The 15,059-nt window shown below is 41.6% G+C and overlaps 2 protein-coding genes across 5 annotated transcripts in view; one reads left to right on the top strand and one right to left on the bottom strand.

The window, feature by feature from the left end:
- The window catches only part of alcama (activated leukocyte cell adhesion molecule a), a 67,666-nt gene extending 64,280 nt beyond the window's left edge, over positions 1–3,386 (top strand). For 2 of the 4 annotated variants that reach the window (XM_076749759.1, XM_076749755.1), the window contains one exon: positions 1,270–3,386. The gene's annotated coding sequence lies outside the window, so the exon portion shown is untranslated. Of the gene's footprint in view, positions 1–1,266 lie in introns of all 4 variants that reach the window. The other 2 variants (XM_076749758.1, XM_076749756.1) reach the window with 2 other exon arrangements.
- A 2,923-nt stretch (positions 3,387–6,309) lies between these two features.
- Positions 6,310–15,059, bottom strand: part of cblb (Cbl proto-oncogene B, E3 ubiquitin protein ligase) — a 67,289-nt gene continuing 58,539 nt past the window's right edge. Inside the window, exons 14-19 of the mRNA XM_076749754.1 lie at positions 14,051–14,185; positions 13,846–13,910; positions 13,332–13,445; positions 11,588–11,773; positions 11,256–11,372; positions 6,310–10,526 (exon numbers count right to left, since the gene is read on the bottom strand). Coding sequence (XP_076605869.1) covers positions 10,273–10,526; positions 11,256–11,372; positions 11,588–11,773; positions 13,332–13,445; positions 13,846–13,910; positions 14,051–14,185 — 871 coding nt within the window. The 3' untranslated portion in view covers positions 6,310–10,272. The remainder of the gene's footprint in view (positions 10,527–11,255; positions 11,373–11,587; positions 11,774–13,331; positions 13,446–13,845; positions 13,911–14,050; positions 14,186–15,059) is intronic.

The following is a 15,059-nucleotide window of genomic DNA, read 5'->3' as shown; positions in this document are numbered from 1 at the left end:
TCACTGTTTGTATAAAAATTCCTCTGTGGTTCACCACTTTCAAGACTTGTGAGTGGAAATAACAGCATCTCGCCCTCATCCCAGTGTCACTGACTATGCTGCACTGGTGAGGTTCCACAGCAGCATGTGAGCAGCTGTCATTTTACACGGGGCTCCTGTCCATATCATTAGTTTGTCAGTCATACCTGTAAACCTTCATCTGCAATCATCTTTATTAAAGGACAGGTTCACAGTTTTTCACGTCTGTCTTAAAACAACAGCCAGCGGCCCACATGAACAACGAAACAGGTTTTTCTCACTGTAATCATTTCTCCTGACCCTTCCTGATGAGACTCCATGGGGGGCAGTGATAGGGGACAGAATCCACAGGTCTCATTTTGATAGTGCAGTTTTCCCTCTTTGTGTTTCCCTGGACAGTGTCTTCCTGCAGTGGACGGATGGTGTCAAAAAAAGGACATTTTGTACTAAAAGGCTGTAAGTTCAGAAGACACCAACTTGATTCGATTAATCTGTCTAACTCAGGCTGCTTTTGCACAGCACTCTGAATTTTGCTGACCAGCACTCTTTTCTCTTAATGGCCGGGATGGAGGGAATGTTTACAGGAAGCAAAATCTGTTCATATAAATGTCCATATGGGCGTCTGACTGTTTGTGAACTTATCTTTTAAATAGCAGAAAGTTTTTACAAAGTGCTTCTCAGTACAGGACAAAATGAAAGATCATGAGCGCAAGGAAATGAAGAGATACCTCCATTGTTTATAAAAAGAATGATGAAACTGAACACACGCAAGTAACTAGTGAACATTAAATGTATAAATATGCCTTTGGTTGGCATTCTACAGATCACACAGTGAAATTGACCAACAACCTAAATGTTTTATTAATGGATGGGCATGTTAGCAGTGTGGGAGTATGTTAGCATGATACAGACACCACCCCGTGTGTCGGCGGTGGGCCTCAGATGCATAGTTTTGTGCCTATGCATCATTTTTACATCTGGTCCTGTTGGACTTTGTTGTAGTTGTGATGTCACCTTCCTTAGATCTCTGCAGTTCCTTTGGTGAGTATAGAGTTGTATTTGATAGGACTGATGGCCACAACTAAGGAAAGAAAAGCTAGGTTATGATAAACTGGAATTATCCTTGAAGATAAATGTGTAAATTTCTGTTTGTAAATGTGTATTTTTCTGGACATAATGTGTAAAAAATCTTGCATTGTTGAAATGATTGTTAATGACTGTGTTTCTGTGTATGTCTTTGTGGGGAAGAAGCAGTTGAAAGCAGCCTTGCAACAATAAAAATACAGACTCCCAGTTGGCTGCTGACGCGCTCCATCAGGCTCTACATAAGCAGCAACAATCACAGTAATTTTCCACCAAGTCCAGCCGACAGCCTGCTGTCCCACCTCGCTGTTTGAAGTCCGCACTGAGGCTGCCTCGTGTTACTGTGTCATTTTGTTTTTTTGTGTTCCTGGTGAATGCTCCCTGTTATGTTTTGTTTGAGTGATTCCGTGAGGCTGTGTGGTGGGTTTTTTTTTTTTGCCGCTTAGTTTTTCCTGTAGGACTTTTGTTGTTGTTTTGTTTGTTTGTTCTTGAATTTCTTCAAAGAATGTAAATTCCTTGTACACTTTTTAAGGCCTGTATTCCAAATCATGATTATGCGTGTGCCCTGGCTGAGCATGCCAATGTTTATTTTGATTTTGATTTTTTTTGCGCTGTGTGTGGAAAAGCCTTTGGCTGTGCTCAAAGAAATAGACACTTCACTGCTGTATAACGCCACTGAAACTGTCCTCAAACTTTTCAGAAGAACAACCTCAACATATCTTAACCTCCTGATTTATGTTCTCTGGTTTTTACACACTGGCAAATGGATTGTCTGAATATGTAGTTAATGGATGCCCACTACAATAGAGTACTAGCTGTAGTCATAAGTAAGGAACTGGATTTACTGCGAATGATTTCTATACATGCAGTTTATTGTAACTGTGACCCAAAAAACAAACTTTCTGTGTTTTAAATTGCAGTTGTGTAAATTGGACATCAGAAAATGGAGCATTTGGACACAGTCAACCACTAATTTGTTGTTTTTTGTAAATGACTTTTTGTTCGTCTCAAGAGGGACTTTTTAATTCCTTTATGTTGCAAATAATTTTAGCTGAAAATGCAAAAAGAAATGGAAAGGTGAGACGTCATCAGACAAGTACAACAGCTTGTAAGAAATACGAAATTGCGTTCTGACATCACATTTCTTTATTTTTATGCCAAAATGAGTTTGCTCACTTGTACTTTAGTTTAATACACTACATTGTTGTCCCCATGTCTGCTCTGCAGTCCATCCTCTCACGGTTAAGACCATGGTTTTGGAGTAGATTTAGTATTTGCTGTTTTCATTTTGGAAGAGCTTTGCTGATGCCTGGTCTGAAAAAAGTTTTTTGTGTTTTTGATGTATTTATATTCTGTGTGCAACCTACATGGATTGGTGATGCTGTACCATGCAAGATAATTCTTTTTTTAAACTTGCGTGGAAGGCATCATCAGGTTTTGAAAAGGTACTGTATGGCAGGAGAGTTACAAGACAGTGAATAAGGCTATACAGTATCTGATTCTCTGCTGTATTATTATTATTATTATTATTATCATCATTTTTAGCTAAGTGGTGTGAAGGATAACACAAACTGAGGACAGTGGTTGAGACTGGCAGATTAGATGAGGTGCATACAATGGTGGCTTTCTGGATTTCCATCATTTTGCTCTGGTCCATCTCATAATGCAACACTCCAGTGACCTACCAAAGAGAAATGGTAAACGGACTGCATTTATACAGCACTTTTCTAGTCCGCTGACGATTCAAAGTGCTTTACAATACATTCCACATTCATAAACCTTGTTAACATAGATCAGTAAATAGTTTACTGAGTACGCAATGATTCAGTTGCAAACTTCCTGAAGACATATACATACTTATGACTCATGTTATTCTGATAAAGAAACACCAGTATGCACTAGTATTTTCATATTTCTGAAAATACTAGTGCATTGTCACTATTGCCAATGGTCAGATTTATAATAAATTTCAGTCTTCATCTGGCAAAAACCTCCTTGTAATTAAAGATGGGACATGTGGAAATGGCTTTGACGTTATTTGACATGAAAGCAGTAGGTCAGCATTTTAAGCACCCAGTCCATTGTTTTCTCATGCCTTTTGTTCCTTTTCAAATAATCAGGTCAGCAGTGAAACCAAAGAGGGTGACATGAGAAGGCCATAGTAGTGTTGTAAATACAGATTTTTGTTTTTGTACTGTTGTTGACAATAAAGTGTACATTTTGAAAAAAAGAAAAAGGTATTCCATGCAGTGTATGTGGCTTTTGTCAATAAACAGTCCCAACATATATATCTGTATTCATATGCATAGACACACAGTAGCATGTAGTTTCAGTGTTCCTTTCTGTAATTATGTCTAATGAAGGAGGCAGTGAGTCAAATTTGTGCTGTCCTGTAAAGCATGTCTTTCACAGGGTGCTGTGGTTCCACAGGAAACCGCCCACCATACTGACACACTGACACTGTCCACAGAGCAGGCCACACACAAATCAAAGTGAGAACATACACTCATTTCTCACAATAATTATCATTTCGTGACAACAGACTTCTTGTCCTCTCCAGCCACAGTAGACATGCAGCCAGAACTACCACATTGAGAGTGTTTTTGGCCTGTGTTCCAGCAGGCAGTGGCCAGTGGTTCTGGCTAGATTTGAAGCAGGTAGCCTTCAAGTAATTCAGCCTGATACACATTACTGCAAAACTGATCTGTGCTCAAGCCAGGACTAATGAAGACCGGAGAAAGCTTTTGTTGTCATCCCCAAGCCAGAGAACAACTTAAAACCAAACACAAAGATAAACAAATGATGCAGCTTTGACTTCATTCCATAGTTTCATATTGTGATATAACCTCTTCTGTCAGATCTCTGGGCTAATTAGTGGGTATACATGTTTGTGTGATGACAATCTGACTTTATGCTAACTGCAACAATGGGAGATGTGAGGGGTAGCAGGACAACTGAGACCTGTTTTTTCTTGATTTCTTGATGCCACTTTAATCCCATGTGTTTGGTTTATTCAGGGAGTCTCGTGCTGAAGTCACTGCATCATGTGCATGTAATTGTAAGACTATGTATAAATAGAGATGCAGAAACCCAGAACCCCCAGGAAGCAGATACCATACAGTATTTTGATCATTGAACATATTCCCTGGATGAGTCAGGTTCTCTGAGGGGGAAAAAAAACACTGCCTCCAGCTTTTGGTTTTGGCATTTCAAACCCAACCTAGTGTCCAAGGCATTTGTAGCTAATCAGTGTGCTGTAGAACAAACCCTACATCTGATGCCTTGAGCAAACAAAACAGGCAAGACTATGTTTGTGCACTGAGATCAAATTCATTTTAGCAGTTGCAGCGTGTGAGCTGCTCTTAAGAGAACACAGGGAATACCCTAAGAGATTACGTTTCCAGGAAATTCAGCTCACTGAGAACCATATTGGGAGTGCTTGGTCACTGATTCCCATTGAAGATACAGATCTTCAGAAATAACTTCTGAATTTATAGTTTCATTAAAAAATATGTAAATGAAACAGTACTCAAACAGAAATAGTCCATGATCCACAGTTGGTGGTCGAGTGAGTATTTGGGGCAGCAGGCTGGCGTAAGTGTAATAGAGTCAAATTATACTGTCAGTTCACCTTTCTAAATTAATGCAGTCTGTATCTAAAATGAGTAACCATAGCAACACGGATGCGGTCAAAGCCTATATACTGCTGTCCAGTCCACCAAGGCAGGGGAGGAGTAGCCTAAAGCGCTGCCAGCCACAGGAGTATGAGGGCCAGTGTTAACGAGCATTTGAATGAATTCATTGTCATGATTGACACCACGTTCAAGACCATCAATACAAACCACACTCAAACATTACTGGAAACGCTGTAAAGATACCAGCCTCCACCAGACAGACCCAACGCTGAGTGTAATCCTTCTGTGCCTCATTCTCTGAACGCCACAGGATGGTGACTAACGCACAGGCAGCGAGAAGTACACCGGCCCTCTGAACTTACTGACATCGAACATCCAATTCACTCTTCAACTCGCTACTTCAGGCTGTAGCCGACGATACTCATGGCTCCCATTCACTGGTGAAGATCTTGATGTTGATTTGGGGACAGCGACGTGGTTGGATAGTTATCTGCTCTTCTTCTTAAATACACTGTCAACTGTCATCGGTTCATCCTATCCACTGGAGTAGTGAACCATGTACCAGTGCATGAGAACCATATGGTATGGTAATGATTGTTCCAGGTATTAGCCTCAGGTGTTACCATGGAAACTGAGTCATGAAAAACTTTGGATAATGCAATGTGAGGTGTCCATAATCAGGAATTAATGGACTGTGTGCTGCGCGTTGAATGGTTCTGGCCTCCCCGTTGTCCTTATCTCCTGATAATGGACACCCTGAAGGGTATAATCCTTTACATAAACTAGTCTGTGTGTGTGTGTGTGTGTGTGTGTGTGTGTGTGTGTGTGTTCATGGTCATGAAGGAACATGTCACCCAGTGCAACAGTGTGGATCACTGATGTGTTTTTAATAGTTTTGGGACAAAAATGGAGCTCTATGGCACAGAAGAAGAAGAAGACATATCACGCCTTGGACACACACACACACACACACACACAGTACTTTTTGTAATATGTTAGCAGGATACAGTAATTGTTACCTTGGGTCTGCACATGGGATTTGCTGACAATGATATAGAAAATCACCAAACTTATCCTTTAATGTCATCAAACAATTTAAAGACGCTAAGTAACATTTTTTATTTTTATTCTTGCTTATAAAGGAGTACTCTTCCTAACTATCAGTCCACAGTTAGTCCTCGTACAGAATCACAGAGCACCACAGGCATTTCTGCTATCTGTGTCGTCACTCTATCACTCAGTGGGTGAGTTCACTGATGGGACAATCTCTCACTTTTCATAACTGTCAGTTAAATTCAGTATTCCTTTAAATCTCAAGTACCTTCCATTAGTTGTCAGAGCACTTTCTCCTGATCTGACTTCATAGCTCGCAGGCAGAGTGATGCTCCCTGAAGTCATAATTGTGGGTGACACTCTTTTAAAATTTTTGTTGCATTACTTGAACAAACCAAACCACTTTTGACTCACTAGAAGCCGCTGGCTCAAAGTACTGTGTTTATTTAATGCTGGAGCGAACTGTCAGGAGGCAGCTGTCCCACGGTATCATGGAGACGACACGCACACACACAAAACATAAAACAGGAAGCGTGACTTTTTATTTACTTATCCATGAAAATAACATTTCAAGAAAAAAAAGCATTAATAATGTATAAATTAATTGCACATTACTCTATGCTTTACATATTATCAACACTTATTTTGCCACCAGAGCACATTAATACGAAAATGAAATTAGGGAGTAAAAACTGCCCTTTGCAACCTAAGGCCACTTACCCCCTTCACAAGGGAGTCCAATGGAATGGACAATTCTTGCTCAGAGTCGTTCAAGTTTGAGAAAATAAGAGTGAAATCAGAACAGTGCAACAATTAAGCCTCAAGTTGAAGGAGAATCCCACTGAATTTCACATCTGAATACCCTACCTCCATGAAGTGTGGTGGCTCGGCGTACTGGAAATAAACCAGATGAGTGTTAGCTCATTGTCTAATATGCAACATTAACTGAGTCGGAAAAGGAGAGCAGGCTTGCACATTTCTTTCTGAGGATCAGAGACATTTTCTTGTTCAATATAAACAGCACCGTCACAATTTAAACATCATTTGAACGCTAAATGTAAATGAACTTTGCGAGTGCAGAAGCTCTCTCTGTCATTATCGGGGGAATAATTACATGTTTATGCGTGTTGATTTAGCTGACATACTTTTATGGATGTGCTGCACTGTGGGTGATGACAGAGATTAGAAACTTGGTTGTCAGACCTCCTTGCACACAGCATCACTCATTATCATTATCTCTATGGGCTGTTTCAGGCCCAAGTATTAACATATGTACATTGTAAACCACAGTGGTGTACCCCATTAAAGTGCTGCTCAAAAAACGAAGGGGAGACGGAGGGGTGGATACATCCTCTTTATGAAAAGACATGGGTGGGATGGGGGTTTCATTCGATGTGTTATCTGTTACACTGACCAGGTGGTGAAATGATAAATAAAATAATACATGTTTTGTGCCTCCCCAGTTGTGGACTCAAAGAGCACATTCGCTGACAGGTGTTTTGTCTTCATCACACAGCAGCATTTTATTCCTGTGGTTGACCATGCAACACGCAGGAGCCATACTCACTATGTTTACATGCACACAGCAACTGTTTGTTCACTCGGTTGCTATGGTAACCTGATTTTGCCCAGAAGCATTTAAATGTCAAATCAGGGTTAAGATAACCTCATAAGATCGAAACTATGAAATGCTCATCAATCATGAGACCTGCTGAGGCCTGGCTCATTCCAACACACAAAAACACCACTCAGTGAAAGAAGGTACTCTCTTTCACGTTTGGTTTCACCCTCTCACATTATGAATACAACACAACAACAACAACAACAACAACAGCAACAACAACAACAAAATATATATATATATATTATTAGGACTGGGATCATCATATCCTCCTGCTGTATCATCAGGATGTTCCAATTCAACCTTTTCATTTCCATTTCTGTAGCCAGACTGTTCAATCATTGACCGGAAACTCTGATTTATCTGCTTTGCAACGAGCCTCAATCACAGTGGACTGAAATCAACAAACAGTTTGAAGCTCATCTGTGAAAAACTCCATTACCTGAAACTAATTTTGATAGCCTAATAATGGCAGCAGGAATAATGAGCATGTGGAGATGAAAAAGGGCCAATGTTATGCGTTGCTCTCTGTGTCTTTATTGTCCCCTGGGTACACGTAGGACTAACTCACAGCACAAAGGAGGAACCTCAGTCCAAAGAGATGATATAGAATGGATAGGATGATATAGTTGGAATCACATTATGTTGACACATCACATTGAAGTGTCAGGAGTAAAAGATCCACCCGACTGATCTATCTATACTCCAGGAAGTATGCTGTCTGTCTCTGTTAGCCCATGTTTCCCAGAAAATTTATTCTGCCACACAAAAATGGCTTTGCTTACATAATCTAGCTGTAACTGGTTATGGAGCAGCTAGTTTTTCTGACTGCTATGTAAGCAAATACTACTAAGGGAGTCATGAGTTCATTGAAGTAATCAAATTCCAGATTCTGCAGGTATGAATTTTGATGCCAGACTTTTCAGTTTTTTTTTTTTTTACAACTTTGGTCTTATTTCTGTAGTTTTGGCCATCATTTCTGTCAGTAAGAATAGTCTTATACTCTGGAAACCCAGCAACATCGCTAAAAAGAAGTCAGATGGGATGAGAAATATGGGCCTTCATATTCTAACACTTTACAGTTTGAAGCAAACACCCATGTAAGACAAACGTCTGACTGCTCGTGTTCCTCGTCCTGTCAGAACTTGTTGGAGTGATGCTGCTGTGATCCCACTTGCAGATCTCAACGATTACTTTGCTGAGTATAATGTTATCGTAAGCAATGGTGACGATGGCCAAAAGAATAAAGTTCCTGGAAATTTCCTTTAATCTGTGTGAGAGAGATGAGCCTGAATTTACCATCCGTGTAAACATACCCCTGTTTTATAGCAAACTACACCTCTTACAGCTCAGGAACAAATCATATTGTAAAAAGTAAAACAGGTTAATAAACACAACACTGTGTTACATTTGAAAAAAAAAAAAATCCAATATATGCATAGGTGAGACATGTTGCAGTCGTTAGGGAGAAATACAGCTGATTCTAGATTGTGAGGTATGGGAGGTTGAACGTCACCTGTACTGTGGTCACACAACTCCACATCAGTAAAAATGCATAATAGCGAGAGCTATCAAGTGACTCTCACTCCAACTCAGATCGAAAGCATCTCACCATATGATGCGGAGACGGCGTGGAGACGGCAGCCACAGGGTGATGGCTGCAGAGCGCGCTGTCTCTGAGCACTAACACATGATGTCTGGCTCGCTGATCTGCATAAAGGGTTCGCTCCTGTCGTGTAAATGCTTGAGCTGAAATACAGGCACGATCATCTCTGGCTTTTGATGTGGAAAAACAAAACATCTCCACAAACAAAAATTTTCCATCGCTTTATCATTGAAGGAAAAACCGGGCCTGAGAAGAGCTCAAAGTGTACAAAGATATAGCTCACTCATGCAGAACAAATACATTCATAGGCTTGCTGTCCGTAGTTGATGACGGTAATTAAAAAAGGCCCCAGCTGATTAATTCTCTGGTCTAGGAACAGAAACAAAGAGCAAAACTAACCCTCCCACCCTGTTTCACTCATCCTGTCCAAATAAAATAGCAAGTCTAACAAGAGCTCCTCTGGAGCTGTCGTACATTTTTCTCCAGGTCTGGGGGAAACAAATGAATCAATAAGGCATCCTCTGGCTCCATCTAACCGCTCCCAACTCACCAGACCTTGTTAAGACCTGCAAGTCAGCCAGACTCTGGGAAAACAGTGGAATATTCTCTAATGGGCAATACACATGGGAAGGAAGGGAAGGAAGGGAAGGAAGTGGGTGAAACAGGCGACAAGAGGAGAGAGAGTGAGAAAAGGGCTGTGAGAAGAGAAACAGTGGAGTCTGGCTCCCTCCACTGGTTGTAAATCCAAATTACCCCCGACAAACTGGCTGAGCATACAAGCTGAAATGAGCTGGAAATGTCTTCTGAAAGGACCTTTAAACTAAAGTCTGGAGGGTGGCGTGACTTAAAAGGAACAGTAGCAGCAGTAGCAGGATCAGGGCTTTAAAACAGGCATACAGTCCAAGCCCAGAGACAAACAGGAGCATTTCAAAACCAGAGGCCAGCACCGGCAAAGCTCACTGTAAACAACAACAAGCCTGGTTATTTTTTTTGTTTTTCACAGGTTAAAATCATTCACAGACAGTCTTTCCTCCCTTTTTGATTCTCTGTGTTGCGTCATGATTTGGTTTTAGCCACTTTGTGCGTCGTCATCTCTGTTCTGCAACAAAAGGCAAATCTCCCTTTGAATATTTCTTGTTTCTGTTGATCACTGTTGTTCCAACAGCCTGAGGCCAAGCAGACTGAAAAAGCCCTTTTTAGTCAGTCCATTCAGAGGCACAGCTTCGTGTTGTGCTCCCCTTTCACTGTCTCTCCGACTAGAGGTTGAGTCTCGGGGCCACTAAGGCGAACTCTTGCAGAATGTTTCGGGCCACGTCTACTTTGTACTGGGCGATCATCAGCGCCCGCTTCACGTCCTCAAAAGAGTAACCCTCCCCCATCAACTTGGCTATCTTGGCGTCCACGTTCTCTGCCTCTAGGCTGTGGGGTTTGTTCGGCTGACTGTCCGGAGGAATCTTCCTGGGCAGTGGCTTGGGTGGCCTAGCAGGGGCCTGCAAACAGTCCACCGATACTTGGAGAAAGAGAGGGAGAGAAATCATGTCAGTGGAAAACGGCCCCTGGCACACAGGCTGAAACTTGAGTGCGTTATTAGTGGTGAAGGAGAGGTTTGTAAACTCAACAGTGCTTGTCACAGAACCAAAGCTTTGGCATTTTTCCAATACCTCCAGAGTTCTTCATCATTAAGTAATCACTGTCTTTCACAGCTAGGAAGCAAATATTGAGGTATTCACTGCACAAATGTCCTTGATGTCCTGCTCCTAAATGGAATGCCAGAGTTGGTAAAACGTGGTCTGTCTGCTTTAAGGGAAACAGGGTATAGTTTTGAAATTAAAAACTGCTGAACCCAAACAAAATGACGCTGATATGGAATTCAAAGTTTCAGACAAACATTGCATGTCTGCACAAAGTGAGTCCTACGGTTATCATTGACAGAGCTGCTCAGGAACTTCTACTCACGTTGTTCATGTTGATGAGGCTCTCCGAGCCCACGAGAGCATACATTAATCTTTCAACAGACAGGTATTTTTTCTCTGAGAGTAACAAGGGATCCTGAACAATTTCAATTTCAAAGGCTCATGTTTTTTCCAGACCTTAATTCCTCGAGAACAAGGTTTTGATCTTTTTTGGTCACACGTCCTGTCAGAATATGTGAGAAGACTGAGGTCTAAAACACAGTTAGCATGCCATACGTGTGAGTTTCCTCATGTAGTCATTTACTGAGAAGGAGATGTAGCTCTACCTTGACTGGCTGGTAAATGGTCGTACTCCAGGCAGCCTCTGGAGCCTTTAACATTTTCTGTGTGTCGTCTGGCCGGAGGCAGAGGAGCAGCACTGTTCAGCATGTCAAACACTGTGTCTGGACCACGGATGACACAGAGAAATACAGGTTAAGCCTGCTGCTATCTGCCAGTCAACAATGCTGTCAATGATATGCAGTGTGATACTTTGGAACATAACAAACACTTAATCCACTTACAGAGAAAATCATTAGATCAGCGGAACACTGTAGGAGATGCAGCACATTAATATGTTTCACTTTAGTTTTGATGTGATGTGACTTTGCCAACTAACCAGGGGTTAACAGCAAGTGCTCCAGTCCAGAAGAGGGCCTGTGTGGTCTCGTGATGACAGAGGAGGAGGACATGGAGGAGTTGCAGGGTGGGGACGATGAAGAGGAGGAGAGGTCGGTGAAGCTGTGTCGCGCTGGTGGAGGAGGAGGCTGGGATGGAGGGCGGCTGTTGAAGGGGTCCTCTAACGCTGAAACACGACAGAAGCCACAGACAAGACTGAACTCGCTGCTACGCTCTGACTCACAGTTTATACTTATTCCATGTGGAGGTGGCTGACGCTGCCATGAAGCCTAAACCAAATGCAGCTCCAGCAATAGGATTACATGCTGAAGAGCAGCTGGCATGCTTCCCTTTAGAGAAAAACCAAGAGAGGATATTTCTGACAGGAGACTTCACAGGTGGAGGAGGACTGGGACAGGAGGTGCGAGGGGGCTGGCTTAGAAACGTGTTGTAGTACAAATGATCAAAGACAAAGGATTAGGATGCGGTATTGTTTTAATTACTTACCCATGCACATCTCACACACATTTAGGACTCTGTTAGGATGCTGAATTACGGCGTGTGGGTTAGTAAAGGCCTGGAGACGTGCTTTTTCCATCAAACATATAATTAAAAGCACATGACAAGTGATCAGTACAATCAGCGAAGTGTATGTGAATCCCACTTCTGCTGTTTGTTTACAGCATTACTGCAGCACAGTGCACACTCACTCCCAGAGGTGGGATGTAACGACAAGTGCATTTATTCAAGTACTGTACAAATCTGAGGGCGTTGTGCTTAACGTGAGTCTTTTATCTTCATGCCACTTTTTACTCCACTACATTTATCTGACAGCTTTAGTTACTAGTTACTTTACAAATTAAGATTTTTACAGACAAAACACATGAAGTTTATAAAACAGAATTTTTTTGAACTGAAACAATTAGCCCAATTAATCAACTAGTCGATTTGTCAGAAAATGGCAACTATTTCGATAACCTGAACCTGTCATGGCTCCAGCTTCACAAATGTTACAATTTGCTGCTTTTCCTTTAAACTATTGTAATAATTTTGAGCCTGGAATCAATGGATTCATTGAGAAAATAATCAGCAGATGAATCCATAATGAAAAGAATCATTAGTTATAGTCCTATACAAGATAGTTCAAAACCTCAACAGCTCCACCTCAACGAACTTAATGCACCAGTAATCTAATGATGATACAATATATAATGGGATAACAGTCACATTTCTGCATTGAGCGGTTTTATTTTTAGAACTTACTATGAACATTTTCCTCCACTGCTCACTGCTATTTGAATGAGGACAATGTGATGATACATGTGTTCCTCCTAGCAGAATCATCTGGCAGTTGAATGGAAATGGTGCTGTATGCCAACAGCAGAACATGGTTTTAATAAAATGATACTGAAGTTAATGTTATAGATCTTCGAATATTCTGACAGTTTCCCTGTAATGTGTCAGACTGAACTTAACAAAATAAAATCATATGTGAATAAACAGAAGAAACAGAATTCCTGCAGTGAATCACTTGAGATTCACTGCAGGAATTCTGTTACAAATACAAGTGTGGCAGAGGGAGACAAGAGCACTTTTTAAAATTACACAGTACACCTGAAAACACAGGTGTGTTGCAGAGAGAAGACAGACTCAGACGCTACAGAAGCAGAGAGGCTGACAGACAGGGAGCTGTGTCTGGGTGAGGGGACGTGGGACGGGAATGTGTTCTGGCTGGGGTAGAGTACCTTGGGGGGGCAGCAGAATGTCGTAGTCAGAGGGGGTCTTCTTGGTGTTTAAGGGGCAGACGGCAGTGTGTGCTGCTCCTGAGACCAACCCCCTGACCGACTCTGAGGGTCCACCTGAGGAACAGAAGCAGAGGTCAACATATCATCTTGATTTAATGTTGACTTGTAGTCAGACATAATGGTTAATAAGGATCTGTAAAGGGGATGATGCCTCTGTTGTTACCCAGCTAAACTTTTCTTTCAGTTCGGATGACCAGGATGCTTACAGCTATCAAGGACTGGCTGTCTACCTGCAACCTCTTCCTTATTTTAAGAATCGGTACTAGAATCTTTTAAGACTCAATAGTGGATTAAAAGCAGTGTCTTCAGACAATTCTGTGGCATCGGATTCACCTACTCATTGCAACACCCACTACATCAGGAGAAGATGGCAATGATCTCACTGTGTAGGGATGAAGATTCTAGATTTACAACTTGCAATGCATAAATCACCTCTGCTGGTTTTAGGACTCACCAGGCACTGGGGGCCAGGGCTTCTTCTCCTCGATGGAGGGCTCTGGAGAGCCGTTCTCCAAGTGTCTGAATGACAGAGGAAATCTTTTTGGTTCACAGCAGCTTAATGAACCTCAAACCATCGTGGATGTATCACCATAGTGGATGTATCACCATAGTGGATGTATCACCATAGTAACTTTGATGCACAGAGAGAAGGCTCGTACCTGCTGGGGACAGAGATGCAGATGGGAGCCTGACTCAAGCAGATGTTGGATGTTGGGATCTGATAGTCGTCCTCCACCCTCTCCGTCACTCCACGCTGTCGTTCCACCACAGGACTACTGAAAGGGTTGGAGGGTCTGTAAAAATGGCCATACTTTGTCAACTCAACCTTTACATCAGTATCACTCATACAGTTATTACATTCAAACTGCAACCACTGATATTTTCACAATCGCATTACGAGGAGGATGGTAGTCCTGGGGCAGCGACAGGAAGCAAGATTAGTTATATTTGTTATTATACATTTGAGCAATGTTTCATTACAAACAACAAGGTGACATTCACATTTACTACACTGCATACTGACTTGTCAAAATGGAAGAAATAAGGCATTTATATTAAAAACATCATGTAAAAAACCCTGCTCAATATGTAGTTTTGCTGCCACTGGTGTGGTTCAAAAAAATTTGGGAACCACTTGTGAGAATATTAGAGAAGCAGGCCTGTGGATTAAATGGTGTGTTGTAATCTCCTAAATTATCGGGAAAATATGTGTGTGAAAAGCAGCTGAGCAACACCCTCATCTTTCCCAGTCAAGTAGTAAACCATGAACCTCTCAGCAGATTTATGTATGAAATAATTGTGATTAATAATAACTCTTTTCTAAAGGAATAAATGTCTCAGACAGCACTGATCATGGCTTCAGTCCCTTCATAGTGCCACAAAAAGAAACTGCAGACCATGGCAAGCAGGCCAAATTCGTTCATGCTCTTTCGTGAACTATAATGTGAAAACACTTACGAGCTGGCTCCACCCTGCTAGCTGTGTTTACTACTGCATGTATTACAGCACAATGTTATTGTGCTGTACACGTACAAAGTACACTAACGCCTCAGTCTTTTGCAGGTAATGATTAAACAAGGTGACAGTGAAGGAACTGTTTAGCATGAATGATACAGGGATTTCTTAGCCACACCTAACAGCCAACAGACAAGTCATTACCAGATAAAC

The sequence above is a fragment of the Chaetodon auriga genome, chromosome 15 (genome assembly GCF_051107435.1).
Source record: "Chaetodon auriga isolate fChaAug3 chromosome 15, fChaAug3.hap1, whole genome shotgun sequence".
Lineage (NCBI taxonomy): Eukaryota > Metazoa > Chordata > Actinopteri > Chaetodontiformes > Chaetodontidae > Chaetodon > Chaetodon auriga.
Note: the sequence above shows the minus strand (reverse complement) of the source record. Positions and strands in the feature narration are given on the sequence as shown.